Source organism: Python bivittatus, unplaced genomic scaffold (assembly GCF_059951505.1).
Source record: "Python bivittatus isolate LINGU-HERP-01145 unplaced genomic scaffold, Pbiv_v1 ctg000980_np1212, whole genome shotgun sequence".
NCBI classification, from domain to species: domain Eukaryota; kingdom Metazoa; phylum Chordata; class Lepidosauria; order Squamata; family Pythonidae; genus Python; species Python bivittatus.
The window spans coordinates 41,372,209-41,388,842 of record NW_028277125.1 but is presented as its reverse complement, the minus strand read 5'-3'; the positions used below and the strand labels follow the sequence as shown (position 1 = coordinate 41,388,842).

Genomic DNA, 16,634 nt, shown 5'->3' with positions numbered 1-16,634 from the left:
AAGGGTCTAGGTAATCCACTGCTTCTAGGGTGCTGTTAGCTGATTTACCACCACCATCTCAACAACCTTCTCCAAAAAGGGAAGGTTGGAGACTGGATAATAATGTTGAAGACCATAGGATTGAAAGATGGCCTCTTCAGCAAAGGTGCCCCATGGCCTTCTTCAAGGCAGCCAGGAACTGTCCCCCATAAAAGGAGGCATTAACAATCTCACTGTTCCACCTGGTCACTTCTCCACCCATCCCCCAGAGCAGCCATGTTGCAGAAGACTTCACTTCACTTCACTTCCTTGGAGCTCAGAGGCCATGATAATGTTCTGGTCCCCGCTACAGACTATGCCCATGTGGAAGTAAGACTGTGGCAAATCCAGGCAGTGTTGTTAGTGTGCAAATTTGCTGTACAAGTTGGTCACACTGTAGGGCAAGATATTTCTCTAATGACTCCTCCCTAATAGGGAGTTAATAACCTTAAACAGGGCCATTGGATGACAGCTAACTAATGCAATAAGGGAGGAGAAGTATGTCTATTTCACCTCCCTTGTCACCACACTGTAAGCACAAACATGGGCATATACCCATCCTTGACTGAGTTTGCTTTCCATCTTTCTCCATTGGCACTCCAGACCTCATCTCTTGGAGGGTCTCAGTAAATCAAGGCACCAACTGGAAATGGCACCCAGAAAGAAGCCACTGACGGGCAATAGAGTGCAGTGCCCATTTCGCATCCTGATGCCTGTGGTTGACCATGTTTTGAACTGAACTGTCTGCCAAACAGCTGGGAAAGTCCCCAACTGTTCTCTTGAAACCAAGATTGTTCTAAAATCAGGATTGCATAGAAAATTTTTGCTGGATCTGACCAAAGTGAGTTTGACCAACTTTCTTTGCAAAAGATCTGTGATATATCTTCTAAGTACCTGTAGTATGCAAGAAAGTGAAACCATTGAAGAAATGCAACACAAAGCACAGGATCACTTGCATGTTCTGTTTTTATTAATCACGAGCATAGTAATTTTATGATTTCATTTTCTCACTGATCCAGTCAAGATATGAGCTGATCTTAGTGTAGATTCCAAAATTATTTGGATTCCCACAGCCTTCTCCCCAACTCACTAGTCCAACTAGGAACCAGGTGTTCTTGAATTTTACAACCATAGGACCACCACTGTCTCCATGGCAAGAATCTCGTATATCTCCCTGTATCCCTGCACAGAACATGTTATCTGTAAGAGAATGCCACATAGCATGGGTACACTCATTCCGTGATGCTACAGGGATTTCAATAAACTTGAGAACAGAGGAGTAATTCTTCCTTTTATCCTCACTCTGGCTTCCCCAGCCCGTCACTATTGCTTGGGTCCCTTCTGCCATCAACTGTTGATTTGCCAGGTTTTTGGTAGGCAGGCAAATTGGCACAGTATACTTATTGACAACAACCGGTTGGGATAGATGTAGTATTGCAATGTCATTATCAGAGGTGTCTGAAGAGTAATTTTCATGAGGCAATAGCTTGTCAGCAATGATAGTTCTTTCACTTTCATCTATTCGCCGTCGGTGATATTTACCTGTAAGAGCAACATAAAAATTGGGAAAAGATACTATTTCCTTGAAACTAAGCCAAGCCTATCTTTCTCAAAACAGTTTAATAAAGGTGGTACTTTTCTCTGAATCTTAGGATAAGCAAACTCCAAACTATAATAGGAATAAATAGCTATACAATTATAAATCACATCCAGTATCCCTATAGAATTTGCATGCAGTAGGAAAATTGCATACTATATTGTTCTTGTCAACCCAAAGAACAGAGGAGGCAAAGGAGAAAGGAAAGGAAGAAGGAAGTATATACATAACAGAATTGGATGGAGAAAATCAGAATAGAAGTGGGGAGACGTAAGACCATTCGTTTTCTCTATAGCTCACTGGTTGAATAGGATAGGAGATGCAAGAAAACATTACACACATTTCACTTTTTCAAACCAAAATATGAGCTACAGGTATCTAGTCAAGAGATAAAGTATGTGAATATTGGATATTTTAAAAAAATTAAGAAAAGCCTGCCTGGATCAGATATTAGATTTCTCTAATCTAACCCAGCATTTTCTTCCTACTGTGACCAAACAGTGCCTCTGGGAAGTCTGCAAACAGCCTCCTCTTTTGTTTCTCTACAGCTAGCACTGAGTGATAGACTGTCTCCATAGTAGCTAATTACATTGGTGACTTTGTAAAATCCCCCCCCCCCCCACTTCAAGCCATCCAAGTTAATATGGGCAGCATTATATCTTGTGGTAGGGATTTCATAGTTTAAATTGAGGCTGTGTCAACATGTCCTCCTTTATCAGTCTTTCATTTCTCACCACTGCGCTTCATTAAATAATCTCAAGTTCTAGTATTGTGAGAAAGGGAGAAAAACTCCCAACCAATTTTATTACACTGTGTGTAATTTTATACATTGGTATCATGTCCCCAGCTTACTTGCTGTCTAAGCCCCAAAGCCCCTAATGTTCCTTTCCTCAGAGTGGAATTATTCCAACCTTTTAACCATTTCATTTGTCTTTTCTGTGGCTTCTCAAGATTTGCTGACCAACAAACAGAAAAAAAAAATCATATTTGTAATGTGTACCCCACTGCCGTGCAGTCTGGTCAGCATCAAAATGAACAAATAAAAGCTAACAATAATTACAATTACATGGAAGTAATAAATTAAATATGCACCATAATATAGCCACGGTCAAAGCAAAATAACTCACACAACAATAAAACCATAACTCTATAAACCCAATAAAATTGCAGTTTCCCCTTAAAGAGAATTAAAGAGTGAACTTGCCACTCAACTAACATAGTAGATCCTTACAACGCCACCCCCCCCACTTTCCTGGTGTATCTGAAACCATCTATGGCAGTATTGTCCAAACTTGGCCACTTTAAGATGAGTGGACTTCAACTCCCAGAATTCCCCAGCCAGGAATTCTGGGAGTTGAAGTCCACTCATCTTAAAGTGGCCAAGTTTGGACAACACTGATCTATGGAAACACTTTTGTTTCTGTAGAATGTTTCAACAAATTGTGGGTGGAATAGTGTAGTAGGCTTATCAGACTTAGATAAGGAATTGGCACATAAACATATTTGAACTCTTGTATGCACAAGATGTCATGGTAATGGCATTAACCTAGGTTGGTCTGAGAAGGGCATTACAGTCCCTTGTGGAGTTCTCCTCAGAGGAAGCTCTTGAGATCAATTATGATAAGACCAACGTTATAGTTTTTGCAAAGTGTCCTAAATCCATAGATGGGTACTAAACAGGTATGACCTGCATCAGGTCAAGCTATTTAAGTACCTGGGAGTAATATTTCAAGCCACAGGAAGCCAGAATGTACATTTAGAGCGCAGAGTGCAGAGAGATCAACTTTGGCTATTCAGCCCTTTATAGATTTTGGGGAACATTATATATTCCAGCTGCATTTAAATTATTTATTGTCAGAGTCCAAATACAACTTCTACAGGGTGCACAGATAGGTTCTTATAAAAACATCTTATTGATGGAGTCCCTAGAGTCTAATTTTTGCAAAATATCTTCCAGGTACCAAGTTATATATCCAATGTTATTTTCTAGCTGGAAGCTGGCATACTCAAAGTTGATACCATGATGTGGCCTAATACCATGAACTATGGGTTAAAAACACTATTCTACTCTAGTGGTCTGGCTACGTAGACAGAGCAAATTATACCAGCATCATTTGATCCCCTCATGAACTAGAGGACAGCATGTTAAACCAGATGTCAGGATGTGTCCTATGTTGCACGGGAACGTTTCACCTTCCGTTTTTGCTTGTTGTCAGTTACCTCATTGTTCACCCCTAATGCCAAATCATGCATGGAGAAATTAAAAAGCACCAGCAGTTGAAGGCCCTCCTGTTTATATCCATCAATTCCTCAAATGCTTAACTGAATTCTAAAAGTGAATGTATAGTGAGATAGGATTCCTCTTTACAAAGCTATGTAGATTTCTTTTTATTAGACTTTTGTATGCTTGAAAATTTTATTGCGTTTCTCACCAATTTATATGAAACATACACTAAAATTATCAGATTACAATTTTCTGTATCTCTCCTTGCTTTGGATCTCATTGAATGTTTGGCATTAATTGGCTGGTTTCCAGACCGCTGCAACAGAAGCTGATTTTAGAGATATCGTAAGCATTTAGGTTAAAGGGTCAACAGTTTTGTGCTGTTTAAGAACTCTTGAATGGGTCATATGACCTACTGATTTTTTTGTTTTCATTTTGGCAATGGTCATGCTTCTAACATGAGATTTGACCGAGGCTAAGGGACCAGGACTTAGTAGCACTGCAGAAACACTCCCCCGGTTCTGCCCCTTGAAACTCAGATCTCAGATGGAAAGATCAAGAGGTGGGGAGATGTAGTAAGCTGTGTGCTTAGGAGCCTGAACAGAATGGTCTACTCAGGAGCATGCTGTCTCTTCCAAGAGAGCAGACCTGATTGGTGGCTGGGTGCTTCCAGCATTTAAGCCTGTACCTGAAAACAGTGTGATGATTAATAGAACACATTTTGTGTTCCTGGAAACCTTGATCTCATACCTTCTTACCTTTGAGCATTGGCTACTAGTAAGATACTTTGTTTCTCTTAAATTTGGATGAGACTGGAATCACAGCTCTGATGTCAGCTGTGAATGCTTCTGCTTGTTCGAGGCCTTGGACTGTTAGTGTTAGTGACCTTGCCGCACAGGCAGAATGCAACAAAGTTTAAATTTTAATATATTGTTACCAAGAGTTCTCTTTCTGGAAAGATCAGTTCAGCACAGAATCCTTTTACAAGAATGTCAATTCTTTTAGTTTGGCCCTCAATATAACTCATGCCAACCTGCTTCTTGTCCATTTTATCAGAAGAGTTACACATGTTGGCTGTATCTAGACAGAGTTAGGAATTCAGCAATCTCTGCAAAAATGTGCATTCTACCACTTTAAGATGTGTGGACTTCAACTCCCAGAATTCCCTAGCCAGCATGGAATTCTGGGAGTTGAAGTCCATGCATCTTAGAGTTGCTGAGGTTGAGAAACACTGCATTATACAGTGGAAAAGATACTTACTGACATACCTCATATTAAAAAAAGAATGCAGGCATTATGATTTTCCTTACCAAATGTCAGTTTGACTCTCTGTTCTCTCGTCACACAATGAGCAGCTGTCAGTACCCAGGTGGGATGAATGAGAACACCACCACACTTAAATTCACCTGCACTATTGCTCACCATAACCTGCAATGGAAAGGAGGAAGAGACTGTTGAATCTGTTCACTTGCCTATGCCATATACTGCTCTGCTGGTGAAAATAGAATCTGATTTTATCAAATTGTTAGGTCAAAGGGCAACAGCCCTTAGATGTTTTGCTGGTCAGGATATTCTGAATGGAAAATATTAGGAAGCATACTACAGGAACTGTATAAATTTAAATTTCATGTGATGCTGTACTTATCTTCCCAACTAGTATTGAAATTGCTAATTTTGTGTTCAGCATACTGTTAAAATATATAATGTTATGGTAGCTCCAAATGGAATTATTAATTTGGGGCAGCTCAGGCTGAAATCTTGTCATCTGCTCTGAAAATTCCTTACTAACTTGAAGTAGTTCCAAAATGGGGTTGCAGGTGAGGATTCAATGTATTGTCAGCCATAATTTTTAATTATAATTACTTCTGCATTGCCCATTTATGTCCTTTCTTTATGCTGGGATTGTATCTCCCAGAATACCCAGATGAGAGTTCTGAGAGTTCTATTCCCAGACATCTTTGAGGCATTAGCTTGAGGGAATATGGTATGATTGGATGGCTGCTTATGTTCCTCAACATTAGGTTAGGAATTTAACAATGCAACTTGGAAAAATCAGATCTCCTTCACTGGTTGTAGTAACTAGTGTCCCTTATAAAATGTATCAACTCCAAATCCCTTTTTTGTAGACTTTGGCCTTCAGCAATCCCTCTGACTATGGTTGGTGAAAGGTTACAGCATAGTTTCCTACCTTTTTGAAGTGGAAAACTATATTGTGAGTCCTAAAATAGGCATATCACAGTTAAAAAAACAAAACTCAGCCCTACTCATGTGATGTAGGTAATCCCCTTCCTCTTTATAGCCCCCTTCCCATTCTTAAGTATGTTTCCTAGATACCTAAAAGTTGTCCAGTCTGGTATATTCAACAGCCTTCTCTGCTTTGGCATGATGGCAGTTATCAAGAAAATATAACAAACAATATTTGATATTGTAAAGATTGAAATAAAAAGGACTTACAAGCCAACACATGGGATAAAACGGATGCTCATTTGATAGAAAGATCAAAGCTACTATAAGCTGAAGATTTCATCACTACATACTTGCCAAGGGCTGTCTCCTTTTTTTCCAGGACTACCCCCGATTATTTTTGCAATCTTTGCTTTGGATTCTATAACTCTCCCACAGGAATACTCCACTGTGAAAAAAGGTAAGAAAAGAAAGTTTGAAATTCCACTATGATCCCTTGCTAATCAATCCCAATATTCAACCAAAATTTTACAACTAGCTGTATTTTGCTTCTTTCTAAAGGTTCTATAAATCCTGCAAGCTGCCTTCCCAAATTCTCATTGACTCAAATCATAGGAAAATTTCCCCCAATTATTTTGGCTTTTATAAGGAAAGTTAAATATTTTTTATACTTATATGGCTGTGATGTTATGTTTCATTCATTTCTGCTATAAATAGTAACACCTTAATATTTTAATGAGAAGACTACCCAAGCACTTTTTATAGCACTTTTGTGGAATACGTGTAAAAACACACATACACAAACTTTCTCTACTTGTGTGTAGTACCAACGACATTCAGTGGCAAATATATGTATTAAAATCAAAGACACATTTTAAAGAAAGTGAGTAGTATATGGACATTTTGTTCAAAATGAAGTGGCAGAATTCCAACTGTACTACTATGAAGTGCAGATCAGGCTAAATATATGAATCTGATCCCTTGAATAATTTACTTGTTATCAAGCTCTTAACAACAGAAAATAAGATGCTCAGAAAGTCTTTACTCAGATTTGTTGAAAGGTGTTAGGTAGAGCAATCTGGACAATTGGAGTCTTTTACTTCAGAACTCTCTGTTTATCTCTAAGTTTGCAAGGGTACAGACTTCCTAATTCTCTTGCTTAGCCACAGGGAAGTGTCTAATTGTTTTTCCAGTGATGGAGTTATATATATGATGTTCTGAGTTAGTAATGTTTGGCAAACCATTGTCCAGTTTCTCAGGTTCTGAGCAGCTCATATCAATACCTTTTTTCCAACAAAATGCCAGGTTATTACAGGTGGAAAGCTTTATTTTATTTTCAATGTCAGGTTCAAAAATATTTCCCTGACCCAAGTATGAAGTGACATGTTACAGAATTCTGCCACCTTATTTTATGTAATTCATGAATAACTGTCACACTGAACGTTCTTTGAATGTCTTCTTTCAGGTTTCCCTAACTTGGGCTGTCCACTGTGTTGGCTCTGAGAATTCTAGTAATCCCAGCACATTTAGGGGGCACTAGGTTGGAAAAGATTGCCTGATTCAGACTGAACAGGCTATTTTATCCATGTTTACTTGGAATTAAATCCTCCTGTTCTTAAAGGGACATACTCCATAGTAAGTATATTTAGGATTGCATCTTAACCATTACTGAAATCAGCGGAATTTCAAAGGTATTTGAATCATCTCTTTCTTTGCCAACAGAACATGCTTTCTGCTGGTAATTTTCATGCTGCAGAATGGTGCCAAGTCACCCATTTCTAATGCAATGTATCCCCATCCCAATAAAAATTTATGTCCTACTCACAGAGTTTTCAAAGCCCTGATGTTTACATATGCAGTACCAGGGACTGATCTTCTTTCTTCCATACACTTCCCACCCCTGCAGTTTAGTGACCAGCTGTCACAGCCACAACCATTTGGAAGGCCCCTGAATGCATGGTTGCTCCCCTGCCAGGAGCATAACTCAGGCCTTGAGGCTTCTTAATGTAAGTATTCTGTCTTGCTGAGCATCCATTTGTATTTCTTACCAGCCCACGTAACAGGCTCTCACAAGATACCATTTTTAGTGCTTTCTAAGTAGAAAAGTACGACAAAACCATTTTAAATAAAATATAAAATGGATCATGGAAGAAAACACCAGAAAGTTATTTTCTTTTTACAGATAAGGAGTATAGGGCATTTTGTTAATTCACAATCCATGGCAGCTTAGTTGGCAGGACATTAAGCCACTAGACTGTTTGGAGGTAACAAAACTGAGCATGGATGTTGCTCTTCACAAGTTTTCATCACACATTGTGACATGGAGTCAGAGTTAGGGTTTTCTGCACTTTTTTCAGAACAATTCCAACTTACTTTTTAACATGCATTGAAAAGTCTTGGGGAAACAACCAGCTGGTCTTCTGGAAAGAACCTTATTGTGTGATTCTCAGCCTAAATACAGTACCTAGTTCTTTGGATGAGCCTGATTCACAGAAACAGTATATAATGCTTGTCCCTCAGTAAAATGAACAGCAGTATTTCAATAGTGTACTGAACAATATTCTCATGGCTATTCTGTTCCAAGCAAGAAAAGAATGGTAATTTTTAAAAAATCACATTGCAAAATGTAACACACTTTAAAGAACATTGACATAAATGGATGTTTGCCTGGTCATCTCTTTACCTGCAGGTGCACAAGAAGTGTGGTTATCCATCAGGCGGTAGTCCAAAGCACAGCTACAGTAACGGTGCTGCTTATTGTCCTTTTCATCCTCATGGCAGAAATGTTCACAGCCGCCATTGGCAACGGAGCAGTTAGTGTAGATGACCTCTGAGCAGCAAAAAATATAGTGGAATGAGATAATCTTATTAAGGAAGGATTGATTATTATGGATCAATTAATATCATGTATCGTTTCCCTATAAAGCTATGTACAAAGTGAACAGTTTGAGGAATGATCATTGTGCATTATGCTTCTTTGCACTATTTGTTGCTCAAATATCTGCCTGCAATGGACTGTTTAAATCTGTAGTGCTTTTCACTCCAAGCTAAAACAACTTAGTAGGACAGTCAGGCCGAGAGGAATACATCTGAATAAGTCATAGTTGTTATGTCATAGTCCTGAGCAACTGTGATGCTGTGCCTGGCCCCGGCTTTTCTGGGGACCTCGGTTTGCATTGTCCAAAGGAAGTGAGGCAGCGGAACAAGATAGTTCTCAGAGCAGGAAGCTTTAGTCAAGTCTCATGGTGAAGGGGAAACTCTGCTCAGCTCCTAGGAATGGGCCTTCTGGTAGAGGGAGCAAGTTCTCTCTTTCTCATTTGTCTGTAAAGTCACTTGGACAACTGGCAAATAGAGGAGGAGGTGCCTTTTTCATAACAAATGTTTTCATTTAGAAGATTCAGTAATGATTGGTTGTTTTTCACTATTACTTTTCCAAGCATCACATATCCTTTATAAATTTTGTAGTCTGGAAAGCACTGAGGCATGGAACTAGATCACTTCAAAGGGGAGGAAGGTTTTGGGGTCTTGTTCTCCAGAATGGGAGATCCCTATAAGGAAAGTACTGTAGGGATATACAGTAATGAAGACTCTTATGCACACTGGGTAATAGACCTAAGAAGGCCCTACAAATATTAGGCAGCCTTCCTGAATGACTGGATCCATCTCTTGTTACTTCAAAGCTACTGTTAGTTGAAGCCAATAAAAGGTTGTGGCCATGATTAATGCAATAATCTCTGGCCATGTGTGGTCAGTGTCTTTGCTTGGTGGCATAGGCACAAATGTTGTACTAAAATATATATGATTGATAGCCTAAATCCATATTTAGACAATACCTTTGCTTGGTTAACTAATGATTACAAAATAGTATGCATCCATTCAAATTTCCAAGAACTCTTTATCCAGTAGGATGCTTATAAATCCAAAAAGGAAAGAGGAAAGAGGGAAGGGAGGGAGAGAGAGAGAGAGAGAGAGAGAGAGAGAGAAAAGGGGGAAAGAAAAGAAAATTGCAGTCAATATTTAAGGCATTTCAGCACTATCTTATCGACAATGCATGAAAAACACAGAACTGATGCTAGATTGATCAAAAGCTTTCTGGGAAGAAGAAACAAGCAAATAATTGTTGTTCCCTCATATAAGAATGTATAAAATCCAGCATTTAAAATCAAAACTGTTTCCATTTGTAAGGGAAAGTCCTATAGGTCCTATAGAATGAATAGGCTACATCTGTCACATACATCTGAAATATATACACATACATATGCACACATATGAAAATGACTAGCTATCCTCTACATATCAATAGTATACTTATAGTATATTACCATCCCATACATTTACTAATAGCAAATTAATCTTGCTGCATGGGGAGTTGGTAGCAAGGCCTGCATTTGGAAATGCCAACAGTATGCACATTTGGTAGCTGTAAGTAATCAGTCAGAGTTGTTTGAGGCAAGATAGGGGGACCCATGGTATAGTATTAGTGATAGTAAACCTGAGTATCAAAAATAGCATTACCATATTGGCAGAGTTGTCCCTCCCAGCCTTTGTTACAAATGCAGTCAAATCGCCCAATACCGTCCTGACAGAGTCCATTGGAACATGGGTTGGGATCACACATATCTCCATCTAAAAAAAAATTGCATCAGAAAACCCAGATCATACGGATCTTCACAGGATTATCCGACATTTATTTGTTGGATTTCTAGCTTGTTTGCTAGATTTCTATTCCATTTTTATTCCAAGAGCTCAGTGCACCTTAAATGGAAATCTCCTTTCATTTTATTCCCACAACATCCCTGTAAATGATTTGGCTGAGAGGTAGTGAATGGCCCCAAGTCACCTAGTGAGTTTCTGTGGCTGAGGATGAACTTGCATCTGGATGTCTCCTCTTCTAATCCAACTCATTAGTAGATGTAGAAAAGGCAGTTCCTCTTTCTCTCAGCCACACAAGTTCTTCCCTTAGGTATGATTCTTTTGAGTAGATGGGGTTCAGAAAATATTAGCAAAAAGAGATGCAGGAACTTGTTTGGAATTTAATTCCATTTCAAGATTACAGTAAAGCACACATATTTGTTTAGGCAGATAGGGATATATTCATTTCTACATTCTTCTCTTCATTTCATGTCTACTATCTGTATCAGAGATGAGTAGGTGTCAGGCTTGTGGATCAGAAATGAATGAAGCTCACAGTCCTTCCAACAAAATCTATTGTTGGCTATTCCAATATTTCTATACTTCAATCAGGGATCAGGGGAGGAAGAATAAAATAGTTGTTGCTCTTGTTAAATAGCGGGAATGTCTTTTTTTCTGATTACTCGGGATGCTACCAGTAGATCTACCTTTAGCTCGCCCTGCTACTTTCTAGCACAAACCTCAGAAAGTATCTGCTTAAGTTAACACACCATCCCCCTCCAAGTGGAATCACTGTTCAAGGAGAAGCTTGGAGGGAAAAATGGTTTGGTTTTTTCTTGCTGGGAAGCTGAATACCAGAGAGCTGTAAAATCCTTATCTGCTCATTTTATCTTGAGTAAGATAAATTCATTTGATGTGTGTGTGTGTATGTATGTGTGTGTCTGAACTGTAATGGGATGAAGAATCAATTTCTGCATTTTCGATCATACTACTTTTATTTGCATTGTTCTTGCAAGACTATGACTTCACTCTGAGTTAATTTAGGCTAGTTATGTGTTTAATGCTATATTTGCTGTGGAGTTACAGGGCTATAGCAATAAAAAACAATTAACCAAAATCTCTGCATTTTTCATTCCAAACTAGCCAAATAGTGAGTTTGTCTATTTATTTAAGAAAGTTAAGAAATTTATATGGCCATTTAAGTCAACCAATGTGACTCTGGGAGGCTTAGAATAACAAAAACTAACACACCAAAAATTTAATTAAAATAAAAAGAGCCCTTATAGGAGATCAGGAACTCACAATTTTTACCCTCCTCCAGACATAGGCTCCCTTTATCTGTATGCTAATGCCTGAGGAAAGAGCCAGCCAGGTTTTAAAGCCTTTCTAAAAGTCAGGAAGTTTGGGGCCAAACATATGTCAGAGGGAAGGTCATTCCAGAGGACAGACCCTGCAACAGAAAGGTCATGTCTCCTAGGTTGCATCAGAGAAGGGACCTGAAGTATGTCTACTCTATTAGAATGAGTTGGATGGGCAAATACCGTTGTGGAGACATAGTCCCATAAATAACCTGGTTCTGTAGCTCTTTATAGGTAATAATCAGCACTGTGAATTATACCCAGAAGCCTATTGGGAGCCAATGCAGCTCACAGAGTAGTGGTGTTACAGGAGCATACCAAAGTATACCCATAACTACCTGTGCTGCTGCATTCTGGACCAATTGTAATTTCTGGATGGTGTTTAAAGGGCAGCCCCATATAGAGTGAATTGCAGTAATCTAGGAGGTGATTGGGTCATGAATGACTGTTAGCAAGGCCTCCCAATCCAGAGAGGGTGTGATAGGCACTGAGTGGGGGAGTGCAACCCCTGCCACCCAGCAAGGATGGAAAATCTCTTGTGATATCAGGGGCACCTAAAACCCACAGCTACTCGGTTTTGCTGGAATTGAGTTGAAGCCTGTTCTTCCCCTGGAAAGGGAAAGAGTTACTTCTCTCAATAGTATAAACTAGAGCAAGTAGTATTAATTAATGGAACACAGCTAATGAGAACAGAGTAAACACATTATGAAGAGGGGAGAAGATATGAAAATTGTCACTAGCAACACTCAATACATCTTTACTTACCATGATATACTGCCCAGAATTTTAGCTGAAAAGAAATAAAATTTAAGTTAAACCCTAAGACTCTTTTCTATAACTAACCATATTATGTTGCAACACCTTTTTGCAGATAAGAAAATCATGTTCCTCAGTCTGATAATAATAGAATGAACAATTATTCACAATCACTTATCCATTCTGTCCAGCACAATAAAAATGTGGACCAAATGTTTCCAATATTTGGCGAAACAATGATGTTATTGTTTTAACATAAACTCAACTGCCAACACAATGGACATTACAAATAATAAAAATTAACTTAGTTGGATGTGATGGTACAACTATATAAATCCTTCAGTTTGGATCAAGTTCTACCAATAACCAACCAAGTCCAGGAGAAACCCAACCAACTAAGCAGTCAAAGTGTTTGTTTTGATGGCAAATATTAGGAATGATAACTTGGTAGTGTGCAATCCAAAACCACCAAAGAGTAGTCCCATCAGCTGCTTGCAGTAGAAAACATCTTGGGTCAGATTTACCAAGCTAGGATATTTCTTTCTGTTCTTTAGATTTCAACTGGTTAATGAAGTTTGACTCTGTTTCCCAATCTTTCAAAATAACTTACAGTTTTTTCCATGGTTTCAAATATTTCACTGGCTTCCTCAAAATCACACTGTTCTTCTACACATTCTCTTTCCAAGGAACCTGCCTTTAATTCTTCCAAGAAAGAATTTGCCCGCTTTTGGATCTTTAGGACACGATTTGCTTCTTGGCTGCTGTAAAACACTTGGGAATGGGGAAAAGTTGCATGGAGCATTTATAGTATCATTTATCTTACAAGTTTCAGAAACATATTTGTATTTATCATCTTATTTTACCTGATAAGGAAAATAATTTTTAAAATGAGAAAAAAACATGCTTTGGAGTAGAATAATTAAGCCAATATAGATTGTAACTGTTGCTCCTAGTGTTACTCTGCAAAATCCACATTATGTTGATGAATGTAAGGTCTTATGCTGCAGCACATATTTCTTCAAAATGAGATAAATTGTGTATTTCTGCATGTGCCTACTTTCACATCAAGGTGATAGTAATATATGCCCTATATCTCTAGTGTGTAACCAGGAATTATTGAAAAAAGGATTGTAGTGTGCAGAATGCAAGTGATATTGTGTTCGTTCAATCATGCTTAGAGACAGTGCAGTGGCTGGCAGGATATAATGTTTATCTGACAAAACTTGATGTTGGAAAGGATGACATACCTGAGGCTTCATATCCACTGAGCAATATGAAGGCAGCTGAAAACACCAGAAGAGGAATGATTCTCCCCATTGCACAACAGATTGCACAACTATGAGAATAACCACCAAAAAAGGATGATTCGTTTTAGAGAAATGCATGCTTTAATTTATTTTCAAAATTATATATTTAAGAAAGCACAGGCTGATACTTGATCCTTACAGTAGGGCATATAAAATCTGCTGTATCGTCTAATATTGCTCTTATGTTTTACACCATATATTCTTGGGAGTAACGTCTTTCCATCCGCCACTTCTATTTCTTTATCTAATTAACTAGTTTGCAACTTTCTGTTTATTTGACAGTACCACATTCAATTTAAGAGGACTTTTTTTCATTCCTGTTCAAAATTTAGTCACTTCACTCATGTGGTTGGATGACCCGAAACAAAACAAAATAAAAATACACAACTGAGAACTAAATTAAATGTATTGTCAATTCTCTTACAAGCTTTTCCTAATTAACTTTTACACCTCTTATCCCTTTTCTTTGCATTTGATTTAGGTAAAAATATTATTCAGGATTTTAAACCAAGTATTTGAACAACAACAAAAGACTTACTGATCTCACTGGCTGAATCACAGTAGTCTACTCTTCCGCCATTGAATGCAGAGGACGCTAGTTAATCCATAACCTCAAATATTGACTCAGGAGCTACCCACTAGCAGCCTTCCTTTCAGTTAAATAGAAACTGCTCCTATGGGATTCTACATGTAGAAAAGAAAATCAGGGATGATTTGCTTTTTAACATGCATTTTCCTTTCTGTTTTTCTTCTCTAATTAAAATAAATGCTAGTTTTCTACAAATTCAACTCTATTTCAGCTTTATTTCTTTACAGAAATAAGCTTAGCCTAAAAACTGGATATTTGAAAAATGAATCAAGATCCTTCATGAAACTTTACAACTTTACACTTGTGATAGTATGAGATATCACTATCTGTCATTTGTTGCCCCTACTTGTGTTCCATTGCTTCTTTAAGATTCCCACCCCCCACCCCCAACAGATATGCTAAGAAAAGAAACAGGATCGTGTACAAGGTCCTTTGACTACCACCTTCTAATTTTATACCTGGGACCCTCCAAAATTCTTAAGATTGCCCACCAAACAATTTCAAGTTGAGGTGGCCACAAGAGAGCACCAGAGAGCTATAGTTGTTTGCTCCTTACACTGATTCCCAGAGTTTTTACAGTGACATCCTGGCTCCACAAAGTAGTCATCTTAACCTAACATCAGATTTGTCTGAACTACAGTTCCCAGAATTTCATCAACTTTCTCTGCAAGAGGTTATTTCTTCCCTCCACATACTTTTTATTAGATTTTAATTCGCATTAGCACTTTTTTTTTACTTTTGTGACTTTAAACAAGTAAGCTACATGATTCAAGCCAATTTGACATTTCTTGTCCTTTACGGTTAGTCCAGTCTCCCTGTGGCCCTAGAATGGAATATCTATTCCATGTGTTCATGGTGCTGCTCCCATGTGGTTAAGAAGATAGACTTATCATCTACGTCTTGTCAAACTCATTTAAACCTGTGGACAACTCATTGACCAATTTTTGGAAAGTTGCAAGAGCAACCCAAAGACCAAATGGGGGCATGTTAAATTCAAACCCATGGTATGAGATGAAGGCTGACTCCTCCTGGTCTCTTTCAACGACAACTGCAAGTACCCTTTGGACAAGTCCAGTATGAAAATATACCCAGCTACCCCATCTATTCCAGCAAGTTATCAATGTAAGACAGTGGAACTAGTCAGGCTCTTCCTTACCCCACCCACCTCCCAAGGCTTGGGACCAAGATGACTGGGGGAGACTCTGAGAAGGTCATACCATGTCTGCATCCCTTCAGTCTTCTTTGTGGCTTTATGTTGCCATGGGGCTGCTGAGTAATGAGTAGTGTCCAAGAGGGAAAAAAATGATGAAAAGGAAGTTGTAAATTCTGTTCAAAAGTTAACAAATGCTAAGGCTGGAGATGTACATAGTGTCATTAGAGAAATGATAAAATATAGGTGTGGCTTGCTTATAGAAGTACAGTTTAATACTGTATGAAGACTGCTTCATAGGGCTGGCTAGGGAATTCTGGAAGTCCACACATCTTAAAGTTGCTGAGGTTGAGAAATACTGATCTAGAAGGCACTAGTTTGGGAAAGGCTACTTAACAGATTTTGTCCTCATTCCTCTTAGCCCTCTGTTGCTTTCAAAATACTTTGCCACATTTGTCTGACCCATATCTCCCTGTTGTCAAGATCTCTTACTCAATATTTCCAGTGGGACAGGGTTGCCATGGCATTTGATTACTGTTAAAGGCTTTCTTAGTGGTTCCATGGTATTCTTTTCTCTCTTCATGGTCTCCAATTAGTGGTGTGGTTGCTGGTATCAGTAATATACCCATGATGCCAAGTTCTCTGTGTTTTTTGTCTCTTTTTCCATCCAGTACTTGTCTGGTAATTCACCCCTATTATTGCTATTACTGCCTCGTAAGCAATATATCCAAAGTGTCCATCCTTCCTTTCAAACATTCCTTTTTTCAAGAATTCTTGCCCCTCCCTGGCTGAGTAGAACCACTTACATGAGTAATTCAG

At 38.5% G+C, this 16,634-nt stretch overlaps 1 protein-coding gene across 1 annotated transcript; it reads right to left on the bottom strand.

Annotated features, from left to right (window-relative positions):
- Nucleotides 1-966: 966 nt before the first annotated feature.
- On the bottom strand, nucleotides 967-14,743 carry PROC (protein C, inactivator of coagulation factors Va and VIIIa). Its single transcript, XM_025175417.2, has 9 exons — nucleotides 14,615-14,743; nucleotides 14,017-14,105; nucleotides 13,380-13,540; nucleotides 12,779-12,803; nucleotides 10,539-10,649; nucleotides 8,707-8,853; nucleotides 6,377-6,471; nucleotides 5,150-5,267; nucleotides 967-1,560 (listed from the first exon to the last, which is right to left on the bottom strand). The coding sequence occupies exons 2-9, from the start codon at nucleotides 14,084-14,086 to the stop codon at nucleotides 1,010-1,012; spliced, it is 1,278 nt and encodes a 425-aa protein (XP_025031185.1). The 5' UTR covers nucleotides 14,087-14,105; nucleotides 14,615-14,743; the 3' UTR covers nucleotides 967-1,009.
- Between the last annotated feature and the right edge of the window lie 1,891 nt (nucleotides 14,744-16,634).